General features: G+C 43.7%; 1 protein-coding gene across 2 annotated transcripts in view; it reads left to right on the top strand.

Annotated features, from left to right (window-relative positions):
- Window positions 1–13,639, top strand: part of LOC138488151 (transmembrane protease serine 11D-like) — a 942,850-nt gene that overhangs the window by 810,231 nt on the left and 118,980 nt on the right. For both annotated transcript variants that reach the window (XM_069614932.1, XM_069614931.1), the window contains one exon: window positions 6,902–6,969. In XM_069614932.1, coding sequence (XP_069471033.1) covers window positions 6,902–6,969 — 68 coding nt within the window. The remainder of the gene's footprint in view (window positions 1–6,901; window positions 6,970–13,639) is intronic.

Raw genomic sequence — 13,639 nt, 5'->3', positions numbered from 1 at the left:
TCTACTGCCTGCTCATGCCGTTATGCTCTGTTTCGTCTTGCTTGTGCTTATCTATCTTTTCACGCCACTAAACTTCTTCTCAAACTTATTCTCTTTTGTCTTGTCTTTCCCCGTATCGACTACTGTTCATCTTTATTGCTCAGTCTCCCTGCCTGTCATCTCTTCCCTCTTCATTCTATTTATAACTCTTGGGTTTGCCTTCATTTTTCTTTACCGCCTCAGGCCTCTATTACATCTTCCTTACTTACAATCTCACTATTTCCTTTTGAATCCTGTATCTTGTATCACTTCCTTTCAATTGTCTTCAAATTCACCCATGGCCTGGCCCCTCCTTAACCTTTCCACTACTCTTGTTCTATGTCCCCTCATGCACCTCTGTGATCTCAAAATCTATTTCTCTTGACTGTTCCTAAACTTCCTTGTGGCTCGTCTAGTTTCCGTTCTTTTTCTCTTTTGGCTCTTCCTCTTTCACTTCGTTCCTCTTCATCTCTTCGTATTTCCCAGACTAATCTCAAACTCTATCTTATTTCGCCATTAGCCTCTTCAAATTATCTGTTTTTTCTCTACTGATGTAAATTTCTACTCATTTGTATGAACTTGATTGTACTATTTATTTTTATTCTTTTATTGCCTTTGGCAAAAGGCGCTTTATAAATGTAAAAAATACAAATAGAAAGTCAAATCATTTAGTAAACACTCTTGAACCATCTCAGAGATTCTGAGTATTCCTTGAGCCACCTGTCCTACATGCAATCAATGGTTGTGCATTTCAGTTGAACATTTTCTAGGACATTCAATGGAGTTCATGTAGTGGTGTGTGGACATTACACAAGGGGCGCCTAGGACTTGATTTGTTGTTTCCATGAACCCATTGGCAGGGTGGCATGTCGTATTGGCTTGGCATCCAAGTGTTCTTTGAGACATATCATCTCAGTAGTACTCAGAGTGTGGCCAAAGCATGTCCTCTACCTGTGTGCAGTAGGTGATGTGAGATATCAGTGACACTGGAGTGGGCAAAGGTGGTGTTCAGAGTGGTGAAGTGTGGTGATACTCATCATGGAGTGGCCCTTCACTGATGGGTTATGCATTTTACACAAGCCTTGCCACTGCTTGGTGGGACTTGGCTAGATATAGGGTTGTGTGGCCCATTGCATTTCAGGTCTGGGTATTCCTTTGTGTGAGACTAAAGAGTTATGGTGCCCGTCTTTGGACTGGGGATTTTGTGGCCACTTCAGGATGCATGAAACAAGCTGTAAATGGTATAGTACTTTGGAGTAGGTTCTCTCACTGCATGCCCAGTTTTCCTAGGTGTGGCCTGCCTTGTGCCCTGATTATTTGTTTACTCAATGTGTATTTTCTTTCATAAGCCCTTGATGGTTGGACCCTTATCGCTACTGCCAAACTGAAACAGACTGTCACACCAAAAACATATTTTCCTTCCTTCTTCCTCTCTCTTCTCTTTGAACTTCCCAAATCGCTTTTCTGTGCCTTCTGTCTTGATGCCTTGTTTCTTTTTGTCCAGCTTCTTTCCTTGTACTGCTGAAATGGCCATAACTTGCACATCCTCAATTTTCATTATGTCAGAGTCAGTTTTCTTTTCTCACTCCTTCACACAATTATGTGTATGCTCCACTTCTTTTGCCACCCCAATCAACGGAAGGATTACTTTTAGACCACAGGGCTTCTCTCACTTTCCCATCGCTGCACTCTAACATGAACTGATCACTCAACCTCTCATTCAGAGTGCTTCCAACTTCACACGAAGACCTCAAAGAGCTGTAATGTATTGTTCCACTGATTCCTAATGTTGTTGTTTCCTCTTGCCAAAATGGTATATTTCCAATATTATGCTCACAGGTTTTTCATAATGCTTATCCAGCATCTTAATGCACTTCTCATATTCCGAAAGATTCACTTTCACAAGGTACTCTTGTTCAGAGGAGAATTGCCTAGCATTTCGGTGTTGGACTGCCCCAGGGCAGGACAAAGACTGATATGTTTGGGATATTTCTTCTCTGTGAAAGATAGTGAGCTAAAGACTCTGGGCAAGTCTCTTGTAACCAGGACTAATGGCTGGCAGAGGGACTCCCAGGACCTCCCGTGTTAATTTGCATATTTAAGTAACTTTGGGTCTCACCCTAAGTTACTAGGGGAATCCAGACGTGGACCCCTTGCTCACTACTCTTAGAGAGGCACAGCTCCTCCCTACTGATAAGGTCCAAACAGACTGAAACACGTGTCTGGGGATGCTGTTGGTACTCTTGTTCAGAGGAGAATTGCCTAGCATTTCGGTGCTGGACTGCCCCAGGGCAGGACAAAGACTGATATGTTGGAGATATTTCTTCTCTGTGAAAGATAGTGAGCTAAAGACTCTGGGCAAGTCTCTTGTAACCAGGACTAATGTCTGGCAGAGGGACTCCCAGGACCCCCCCTTGTTATCTTTCCTCCTACATTCCACATTCCATATTCCAAATGCTCACAGTGCATCATACAGAATGCTACACATCTCCCTTTCTTACATTATTGATAACAAAGATGATTTAAAACTAAGAGAAAGGAAATATAGCTAATTACTGCATTTGTGCATTAAACTAAATGACATACAAAACATAATATTTACAAACATACATTGCATTCATTAAATCACACAACATCCATAGTATGATCAATTAGGAATAATGAAAACACATACAAATACTATAAGAACTTGACATTGCAGAACACTCATTCTTATCACCGTTACGTCTGCAATCACAGTATATTATTCAACATAGTCTCTCAAATACAATGATCTTCCACAGACCCATTTGGGACGAGAAAAAGGGCAAATCTGCTCTGTCACACCGTTCTCTTTGTGAGTGTCATTACTTTTCTCTTCTAAATTGCAACTCCACAGTATTCTCACTGGGGTCAACACATCTGCACACCCAGTTGACATTCCACACTCGCCCACCTGATACTTTGACATTTCCATATAATCTCTTTATAACTTCTACTGGCTCAGACCAAATCAATCTTCCTTCCATACAGCTCTGCGGAAGTTTAATGCGCACCCAGTCCCCTTCTTTAACCACACATTTCTTCGGATGGCCTTCCCGACATCACAGCTATTCTTATTACAGACTTGCTTCTTACTAATGTGTTCCTTAACTGAACTCAAATCAATGTCCGTCTGGCATGCTCTGCCCAATCAAGCCAGACACACTCTAGTATTGGGTTTTCTCCCTTTCAGAATCTCAAAAGGCGACAGTCCAGTTGTAGTATGAGGGGTAAATCTATATGCCACTACTGTGTCCTAAGCAGCTTCTTTCCAAAATAGCAGACCTAATGCTATTCTTAATGACACTGTTAAATCTTTTTACCATAATGGTATGGCTTCTGGATGATATACTGAACTGGTTTTGTGTTCCATGCCATTTGCCTTCAATCGGGGACCTGCCTTGTGCCCCGATAATTTGTTTATTCCAATGTCCATGTGAATTGTAACCCCAAAAGTATGCAGAATGAAAGGGAGTGTAAGTCTTGCCATTCACTATTGGATATTGCATTGACAAATGGACTGTCATGTACTTACTGGGCTCAGCTTAGCTGCCAGCTCCATCCTCAGTGGCTCTTTTACCCCCTAGGAAAGCCATGTGGAGAGAGCTGCGGAATTTCTCCCCCAGGGTGTCAGTTTAGATGGCTCTACAATGCATCCTCTTGTGGAGGCCGTCTCTTTGTGATGGAGTGCCAAGAGGCTGTGGACCTTGCTCTTACGGTCATTCCAATGTTTGTTTATGTTCTCTGTGTCCCATGGTACCATCCCAGCTGCCACTATCTTGCTACATACCTCTGCCCGGATTGTAGCCTTGCTCTGGTGTCTGCATTTGCAACCTGTGGCTCAGAATAGCTCATGAGCCACCACCTCATCAGAAAGTACTGTGAGCTCTGCCCCAGTATACTTTGGGTGCATCGCCTCATTTCTGGCACTTCTGATGTACTTTCGTTCCCTGACATGATTGCTGTATGATTCTTTCTTGAATGGCACTAGGAAATGAGTAATATGCGATGGATTCGATTTTTAAAGATGGACGCAGCACACCTTTCTCTTTTTGTTGTGACAGTATTTCCTGCTATCTAAAATTCTTCCAATATTTGGAGGAATTACAGTTTGGTAATTACTCCTAATACTGGTAGTGCTAACGGTAACTCCTCCAATTATTGGCGGAATTAGCACTCCGTCCAGTCAGCCTGAATGGTGAATGCCATGGGTTCTGTCATTGGTTGCACCGACACTCTCTGAGACTTTGAGACAGTTAAAGACTTTTTTTGTGGGCCCTAGTGTCGTCCCTCTTGCTCTCATCTCCCTTGGGATTTCTTCTCTAACCCAGGCGTCCATAACTCTAATTGGATGGCTGACTGTGACCACTAATAGCTCCATAAATCCAGGCTATCTAAACTCCCTCAAGTGCACTCAGGCTGTCCCTACTCAAACCAGAGGTTAGTGTTCTAATGGAAGGTGGAAAGTGCCTTGCACTTGTTCTGTGGTATTCAGACTACTTCTCTCACTCCTTCTACTCTACACTGACTACATCTCCCTCTGGCTTACTCCTCCCACCAGTCCTCATTCCTCCAGATGTCTCACTCCCCCTACTCTCGCCTCCACACTCTGATGATACCACTCCCCCACTACACTTCATTACTCTGCCTCTTTGCTACTACTCCTCCCACAACTACACTTTTCCTTCCACTACTGCCATACTGCTTCAACTATTCCACTCCTTCTCCAACTACTACTCTCCTCCTCCCCTACTACTCTCATCCCAACCTTACTCAACCAACCTCCTTTCCCCCAGTACCATTCACTTCACATCCACTCCTTCCACTAACTTCCCCTACTCACTCACCACACAACCACATGCACTCAAACTGCAGAACCACTTTCGCTCTTAAATCAATCCCTTACCTGCTCCAACAATCATCTCCACATGCCACTGCTCCATTCTTCCTCCTGCCGGTCTCTTGTGCATCCCCCACCTACACTGCTGACTACTGACCTCACCTAACCAAAACACGCTTCCTGTTTCCTGTCCCCTGCTTAAATTTCCCCTCCTATATAGTGACTGGACAGCTTTCTCTGGCCAATCCGGAACCTGTCTTCCCCTCCTAAGATGTGCATTCGCTTTCTGTATAATGGCCATAGTGGCATAAGAAAATCAATGTCCCAAGTTTGGGTTTTGCGGTTCGCTCCCCAGACCGTCTCGGTAAATTTAGAAAATAGTCCTTGGTGATCTCAGACTAGCCGCATGCTCTTCTGCTTTGTAGCGGTGTGCAGCTGCAGATTGTCTCTCACTCTCTTCTCTCTTTCTCTCTCTCCCCCCACCCCTCTCTCTCTCTCTCTCTCTCTCCTCACTCCTCTCTCCTGCGATTGGGTCTATGCATCGCTATGGTTATCTTTGCTGTCTTGTTCTATTGTTATGTCATGCAAGCTGGCTTTCTGGTTTTCTCTTTCATGCTTTCATCCTTCGACCTGCCAGTATCTGCAACCGATGGCAAATACTGGCAAGCATGTTTGCTTGGAGGCAAGTCTGGAGACACGTGTCTGCATACAAGCATACTGGCACCAGGGGAGTGGACAGGAATTGCAGCTCTCTCTGATGCCACCCAACTCCTATGATTTCAATTGGAAAAAATGACTCAGTGTACTGCCAAACTCATAATGAGGCCCAATAACATTGTGAAAATAATTTTGTAAACCCTATATATTATTGAACTATGATTGTGAAATATAGAAATAGGGATGGTGAGGGATGCCTTTTGTACATATTCTTAGCACCATGTTAAAACATGATTTATGAAGCCAAAAGTACGTATTATTAAATACAATATTTTTTTATCACAAGGCAAAAAGGGCCATATTGGTATAATTAATTTTTACGTGGGTCCCATCTTCTGATTAAAAGGTCATTAAGAGGCAGTGGCTGGTCCTGCTGAGAAGCCACAATAATAATCTCTGAAGCTGCTGCAGTGAAGAAATAAGGCAGGGTTGGAAAGGTTGGGTGGACCAAAGGCCATGGTGGCTGGGAAATCTTTTAAATGGAGCAGGCCTTGTAAAATCTACTTGACCACTCACAATGTTGAGTTGTTTTTATGAAGGTCGAGTAGCATGGTACCTGACTTTGCTGGGTGGTTCAATGGCATTATGGGATGTTTGAAACTTTTATTTGACATTTACTGCAAACAGACTTTGCTGTAAATGGCAAAGGTGTCCCTATGCATAGCAGCTTCTGGGTGGCAGCAGTGTCTCAGACATAAAGTGGGCTGGTGGTGGCATGCACTATTTCACAGAAAGCGCTGGTAACATTTGTATCACCCTTCACCATTGGTCAAGTGTATTTCTCTGAGGCCGAATAGGTAAACTAAGTTACTCAGCCTGCAGGTCTCTCTGGATTTTACAGAATTTGTGAGGCCTGTGGACAGTTATAAATATTTCCCTTTAGCGAGCGTAGTGAATGTGCTGGAACAATTTATTGAAGTTTGAGGGAATGACCTGCCCTGAAACTATTTAACTAATGGGTTAAAATGGTGAATTTTACAGAACACATTTTAGACAAACTGGGTAAAAAAGCAATGAAAGACACCTGATCCATAATGCAAATGCAGTTAGACTCTTGCCGGACCCAGAGTGTTTTGAAAAGGGGCGGCCTGGTTCCGGGCCACCCGTAATACACTTGCCACCCCTGGCCTAAAGCAACCTTTCCAAATTTGAAGGGAACAGGGCACCCCTTTACACCAGGGGCTGCCCCTGCAATACACCTGCCATTGTGCCTGAGCTGGGCAAGGTTAACAGCCGTGAGTGGAGCATCATGTCTACCATCTGCTCAGGGAAGACTGCTACTGAATCGTTGCCTTTGTTTTTCAGATGCAAGATGTGTTCATGGGGAGCCAGTTGAATGACAGCTTCAAGGATTCATCCATGTTTGCAATCAGGTAAAAACAGGTTCATCTGTTGAATATTTGAAGTCATGGGGAGTAAATGTTTTCCCAAAATTAGCCTAAGTGAGAAGAGTATTTCGAGCAAGATGTAACTATTTAAGGAGACACTGGCCTCCCCCTTAAGAATATTGTATGCATAATGTATTTAAATTGGCAATTGTATGGCACACATTTAAGGAAGAAATGGACTAAAAAGCAATACAATTTACAGTTGGTTCTGTAGGGGGACAAATCAAAAGCTTAATTTGATTCCAGACCAATAACTAAAGACAAGAGCAGTTTAAAAAACAATTTCATGTTTGCTGTGCCCCAAACTAAATTATGAGTCCCATCACAGCATTATCCTTTAAAATAAATTATCCTGCTGACTTTACCAATAAACCTGCCAATACTATACCACAGCGCTACACCACATTCCTGCTGCCAGCACGTTGCCCAACAATATGCGCCAGCACTGGCTTGTATAACATGATTTCATACTTCCATTCTCCAAAATATGTCAACATTTCCATGGTAAGACAAAAAGAGTTCCAATTAATAATTGACAAATTATGCCATTTGACAAGTTAGAGTATTTAAAATACAAATGATGCTTTTATTATACAAAAAAAAGCCCAAATCATCATTTGTATTTTAAATACTGTAACTAAATGGCATAATTTGTCAATCTAAGAAATGCATTACATGTCACTATATGAATGGATACTATGTGAAAAAAGATAAATCGATGAAGGTAAACTGCCTGAATACTCCGACATTCACATGACGGTCTAATTAAATCCCACTATTAGGGGATTAGACATCAGACCGTACTGTACTAATAACCTTTAGGCATTGGCCATCAAACAGTGTGCAGGGGGCGCAGGGTTACTAATTGGAACCATTTTTGTCTTAGATTTTCCCTCGAGCCTAGATACCAAGGCTGAGCTTTTTCTCCCCTGCACCTTAAAACTTCTTGAAACTAGCGGCTATACTAACTACCACATATTTTAGGTGTACCCAGACTTCAAAAGTATTATAACTGAGAAAGGTGTGCATCATTGTTCTTATCTCTTGTTCTAACATTTCCACTGTAAACACATCTTCTTCCTGCTAGTGCCCAACATATACCAACTATGTAACTGTAAAAGCACATTTTCATGCTGTCTGTTCCAAATATATGCCAACATTGCACCTTTAAAACAAAAGTTTATGTTGCTCTGCCAAAAGCAGAACATGTCTCTTACATGTGAACAATTGAGTCACTACTGCCATCTTGAAATAAATCCTACTAAAACAGAGGTAATTGGGCCACATTGTGAGAACCTCACTTTGGAGAAAAAACTGTGGTAATGCAGTTATCACTGTATCCACTGCATTACTGCTCCATTACTGCACTGCCGTACTACCAGTTTGGTGGTAAGGTGGAATATTTTCCTTCAGTAAAATGCTGGAGGTAAATCCTCCACCTTATTGCCAAAAAAGGCAAAATTGGCAGAATTACCGCTGATGGTAATTCCACCAAAGTCCCTACGGAGTCCAATGGACTTCAAAAAATAGGGACTTACACCTTTTATCACCACTTGTAATCCAGCTGTAAATCTGCAGGGCCAAGTAATGATAACAGTAATTCCGTTTGGCTGAATTTCTGCAGAGTTACCACCGAAATGCTGCCAAACCTGTACTGAGGCCTTGCCTTTTGTTCTAATCAACATTTTTTGACTGCAGATTTTTGGTGTTCTGCACATGGGACTATATACCCACTGAAACTGCGAGGAAATGGGGCATTGTCTTTGATAGCAAGATGTCTCTTCCACCCCAAATCACTAAAGTCTTTCAATACTACTGGTTCCAATTGAGGGCCCTAGGATGCCTATTTACATACTGGCACAGGTCACCGCATTACTCTACTAAGCAAACAACGTCAAGTTGAGATTAATGTTAATGTTTATGTGAAAGTATATTTGTACCGCGCACTATCACCACCAAAGTGGTTCCCTGGCGCTCTGGCGGCTCTGAAAAAAAAGAAGGGAGGGGTGGGAGGTGGAGTTAGTGGGGATCAGCTGGAGAAGTGCAAGAGAGCAGTGATGTGCTGTTGGCGGCCTCAGCCCAGAATTCCGTTGGCTGGGCTTGGGGTGTTATACTGTCGAGAGACGTTGTGTGCTGTTGTGCAGGTCTATGTTTGCTTTGTTTTGTTGTTGCAGTGTAGTGAAGTTTGTGCGGATTGTTGTGTTGTAGGTTTGTGGTTGTGTTTGGTTAGAATTTGCAGAGGGTGAAGTTGTTAGTGGGTTGGTTAATTGGCATTGATGACTAGAAGTGAGGGGCTAACTTTCTGTGTTCCTGATCAGGTGAGGTGTGTGGGCGTCTCCGTGTCTACGTCTACATCAGGGCTGTACTATACTCACAGCCCCTTTCCCATATGGCATCCGTTCACATGCATTACTTTCCCAAGTTGGGCACCAGCCGCCTGCGTGACTCCTGTTTGTGCGTCCCTTTAAGTCTAGCCCGGAAAGCATTCCCCTTCTATTAAGAGGGCGGCATCGGTAAGCCAGTGTTTACTCCCCCCAAGTGTTGGGGCTGCTCGGCATTCATTATCTTATTCGGTTGCTCATTCATGTTACCGCTCCCACCCCCTTTGGAATGTGGCAATGCTAACGGTTGCAATTTGTCCAGGGGCGGTGTCTGCCTTTATTCACAGCTCTCTTCGGTCCACTCCCCTGCCAATATCTACAGCTTAGTTAGTGTGGCAAGTGCTAACGTTCATCCAACTTCATACAGGTATGATCTATAGTAGCATTTATCGAATGGTGAGGGTTGTTCGCTGGGAGTTGGCTATGGATGCTGGGTTCTGTCTTCATGGGTGTCACTTGTGTCCTATTAGACTTAGTGTTGTTTCTGTTATTGTAGTAGGAGTTTCTATATTCTGTTCTAGATGTTGTCATCCTAGATTTGTCATCCTTTTCATTGTGTTTCCCTTTTGGTGGTTTTGTTTTTCAGTTTGAATCTGTGATGTTGAAGAGCCAGGTTTTTAGTAGTTTCCTGAATTGTGGGTGGTCTTTGGTGTTTCTTATGGATGTTGTTCCAGGTTTTTGCAGCTAAGTGGGAGAAGGAGGAGCCCCCCATTTTTTTATTAAGATACGGTTTTTCTTCCAGACGGATTTCATTGCTTGATCAGAGGAGTCTCGTTGGCCAGTAGATTGTTCATTTCTTTTGCAGGAATTCAGCTCCTTGTCGCTGATTGCCCTGTGTGTTATGCACATTGTTTTGAAGGTGATGAGATGTTTGCCTGGGAGCCATTGCAGTGTTTTTAGGGCTGGAGTTATGTGGTCTCTTCTGGATAGTTTGAGGAGAAGTCTGGCTGCTGCATTTTGGATCCGTTGTAGTTTCTTCAGGAGGTATTCTGGTATCCCGAGATAAAGGCTGTTTGCATAGTCGATTCTTGACATGATGAGGGTGACGATTGTGAGTGTTCTGTGGGTGAAGGAGAGGAAAGGTAAGATTCTTCTTGCCGTGTGAAGGAGGAAGAAGCATTTCTTGATTATTGCATTTATTTGTGGTCCTAAGGTTAGGGTGTTGTCCATCAGGACTCCCAGATTTTTTACTACCTTAGATGGAATTGGTGCGGTTCCCATTTCCGTTGGCCACAGAATATAGTTGTCGTTCCCGTGAATATTGGAAATAATCATGATTTCTGTCTTTCCTGGGTTGATTTTCAAGTTGTTGGCATTCATCCAATTGAAGACTTCTTTTAGACACTCGATTAGGGTTGAGTGATCGGTTTGAGCCTTTTTGATTTTGTAGATGATTTGAGTGTCATCTGCATAGTTGTAGCATGTGATTTTGTATTTTTTGAAGATTTTGATTAGTGCAGTTTGGTAGATGTAAGTGGTGATAGTGAGGACCCTTGTGGTACTCCACAGTCGTTGACTCGTGGTGTGGATTTGAAGGGCTTTAACCAAACGGTTTCTGTTCTGTCTGCTAGGAAAGATTTAGTCCAGAGTAGTGACGTGTCTGTTATGCCTATGTATTCCTGTCTTTTGGTTAGGGTGTCATGGCTGACTGTGTCAAAGGCTGTGGATAGGTCGAGCAGAATCAGGGCTGAGGTTGTGTCAGAGTCCGCGTTTGTTTTTAGGTCATCCCAGATGGAAAGTAGTGCTGTTTCTGTTGCTCTTGCGGGTCTGAAGCCGACTTGTCCTTGGTCCAACAGTTGGTGTTTTTTGTTCTTGGGTTAATTTGTATACATAGGTTTCCAGGAGTTTTGCTGGGTAGGGAATGTTTGAGATCAGCCTGTAGTTGGAGAGGTCTTCTATGTCACCACTTGTGTTTTTTAAAGGCGGTTTGATATATGCTGATTTGAATGTTTTTGGTACAGTTCCTGTTGCTAGTGAGAGGTTTAGGAGGTTTCAGTAATATTCTGATGGTGTTCCTTGTGCAAGGATTGATTTGTAGATGTTAGGTTGCAAAAATATGCACTTTGCTGCTGTTTGGCTGTTCAATCAGCAGCAGCAAAAATAATACTTAAACTGCCCAGTAACTCCTCCTCAAGTACAGCCTTTGTAACTCTCCACTGGCTACCTATTAGTAAGATAATTGTATTCAAGGTTTAACGTGGTTTAACGTGGGATACATCAATCTTTGTTTGGGATTGCACAGTCATATATTTCAGAACAATCTAAAATGCAAAACTTCCTCAAGAGCGAGGGTGCGGTTGGAGGACAGCCTTTGCCACTAAGGGACAATTACAAATCACCAAACCTGTGTAGAGGAAAGGGTTGAACAAAAGTCATATCTGTCTGATGTTTTTGTGAGGATCATTAGCCAAAACAAAAGTAGACCAAATGAACAATTTCTTCACCATGATTATACTGGATTACTAGATAAATGCAGTTTAACAAAACACCATTAGAATACAGAGAGCGAGAGAGAGAGAGAGAGGGGGGGAGAGAGAGAGAGAACATCAGCAGAATGCAAAGTTGATTCATATTTCACACGTTCTCATTGTCTGAATTCCCAACCGGCTCAACAGATGTGAAAATATTCTGAAGCCCTTTTTTTTTTGCAAAGCTTCCAGCAAGAACATTTGGCAGGCGAATATGGAGTTATCTGTGGAACTTTGACCTACTTTCAATGTTTTCGCCAGCCTGCAACTAACTTCCCATGTTCAAAAACAATCCCAGTATATTTTGTTGCATAACAACATGAGGTAACATGAGGTAATGTTCTCATTCTGTACTTGGATGCTTACCAAAGTGCTTGAAAAGATCTCTGCTTGCAGCGTCAGCAAGGGATGGCCTCTGTGCCCTCTGCTGCTGGGCTCAGATTCTCCCTGGTTCCCTCCTTTCTCTGCTGTAGAAGACCACTCAGCAATAGGCCACTTGGCTGCCTGTCCCCAAGCACACCCAACTCACTTCCTCACTGTAAAGACCGGAGGGGGGGTCTGCACTTCCGCACTCTATATGGTAGAGGGGAGGCACATAGGACCCCAGCCAAGATTCTCTATTACAGGTACATGGTCGAGCAATCAAGGCCTAGCTTCTCAGGAGGTGATGCAAGCTGGTTCTTAAGTACAGTGTGGTCCCCAAGCACCCACAAAGGAATGTCCACACACTGTATTGGTTAAAACACAGTCTTTATATAATTAATATTCAAGGTCGTATACACGATCACGATAACTCACTTTGTACTCCGAAAATCAACAATGGTAAATATATACAATTCTAAAGTGGTACCACTAACGCTATTAGATCTCCTTAAAGTGCATATGCTCAGAATGACACACAGATCAAAATAAAGAGGAAACCAGCAGTAGAGAGAGGAAGGAAAGCAAGATGGTGAGCAATTGGCAGAATACTGGTCCCGCTACTGAGACACAGTTCTGTGTGGAGATCCCCCCACCGGGGCAACCTGTCGAAGAAAGATACAAGCCCAGTCCATATATTGTTCACACCAGGCTTTCCAATAGTTCTGCAACCCCAAAGTACCTTGGCGTTGTAGCGTTCCTCGCCGGGGAAATTGACAACCCTTCTTGAGTGTCCTCCCTTTCAGGCAGGGGTGACGGGTCGTCGAACAGGTCGAGCTACGATGGTGAAGTGGCGGTGCTCGTTGACGGGGAAGCGTAAACGTCCTGCCAGGAAGAGGCGTGCGGGGCACCTCGGTGTCGATAGTTGTGGACCACAAAGAGTTGAAGAACCGTGGCCCAGCAAGGGTGTCGAGTCATCGACGTCTCTTTGGTCTTTTGGTGGCGGGATGCTCCTCGGCGTGTCGACGGTCAGGCCTTCTACAGCAGGATACAGCAGCGACGATGCGGACGAGAGCGTCCTTGGATCAATGAAGTTCTTAGGCAACGGGAGCATGGCGGCTCCTGTCGGCGATGGCAGTTGTCGACAGTGGTGGACAACAGTCCGGGCGCTTCTCCTTGGAGTTCCGCAGCAATCTCAGTATCGGGTCAGCAGCCTGTTGAAGGTCTGTCTACCAGAGAGCTTAGGCAAAGATCGGCTGTGCAGGATGGTCCCTAGTAGCTCGGGAAGAGGGCGCCTTACCAGGTCCTCTCTGGGTCAGTTCTTGAGGCACAGCAGCTTTCAGATTGCAAAGGAGAGCAACAGCAATTCTTCTCGTCCAGCAGGGCTCAAGGTTAAGCTTCAGTTACTCCAGTTACTCGTCGTAGTGGACTTCAGCTTCCGAGCAC

Source organism: Ambystoma mexicanum, chromosome 9, assembly GCF_040938575.1.
Source record: "Ambystoma mexicanum isolate Mex_15411 chromosome 9, UKY_AmexF1_1, whole genome shotgun sequence".
In the NCBI taxonomy this organism is placed as follows: Eukaryota; Metazoa; Chordata; class Amphibia; order Caudata; family Ambystomatidae; genus Ambystoma; species Ambystoma mexicanum.
This window is presented reverse-complemented; position numbering and strand designations above follow the sequence as displayed.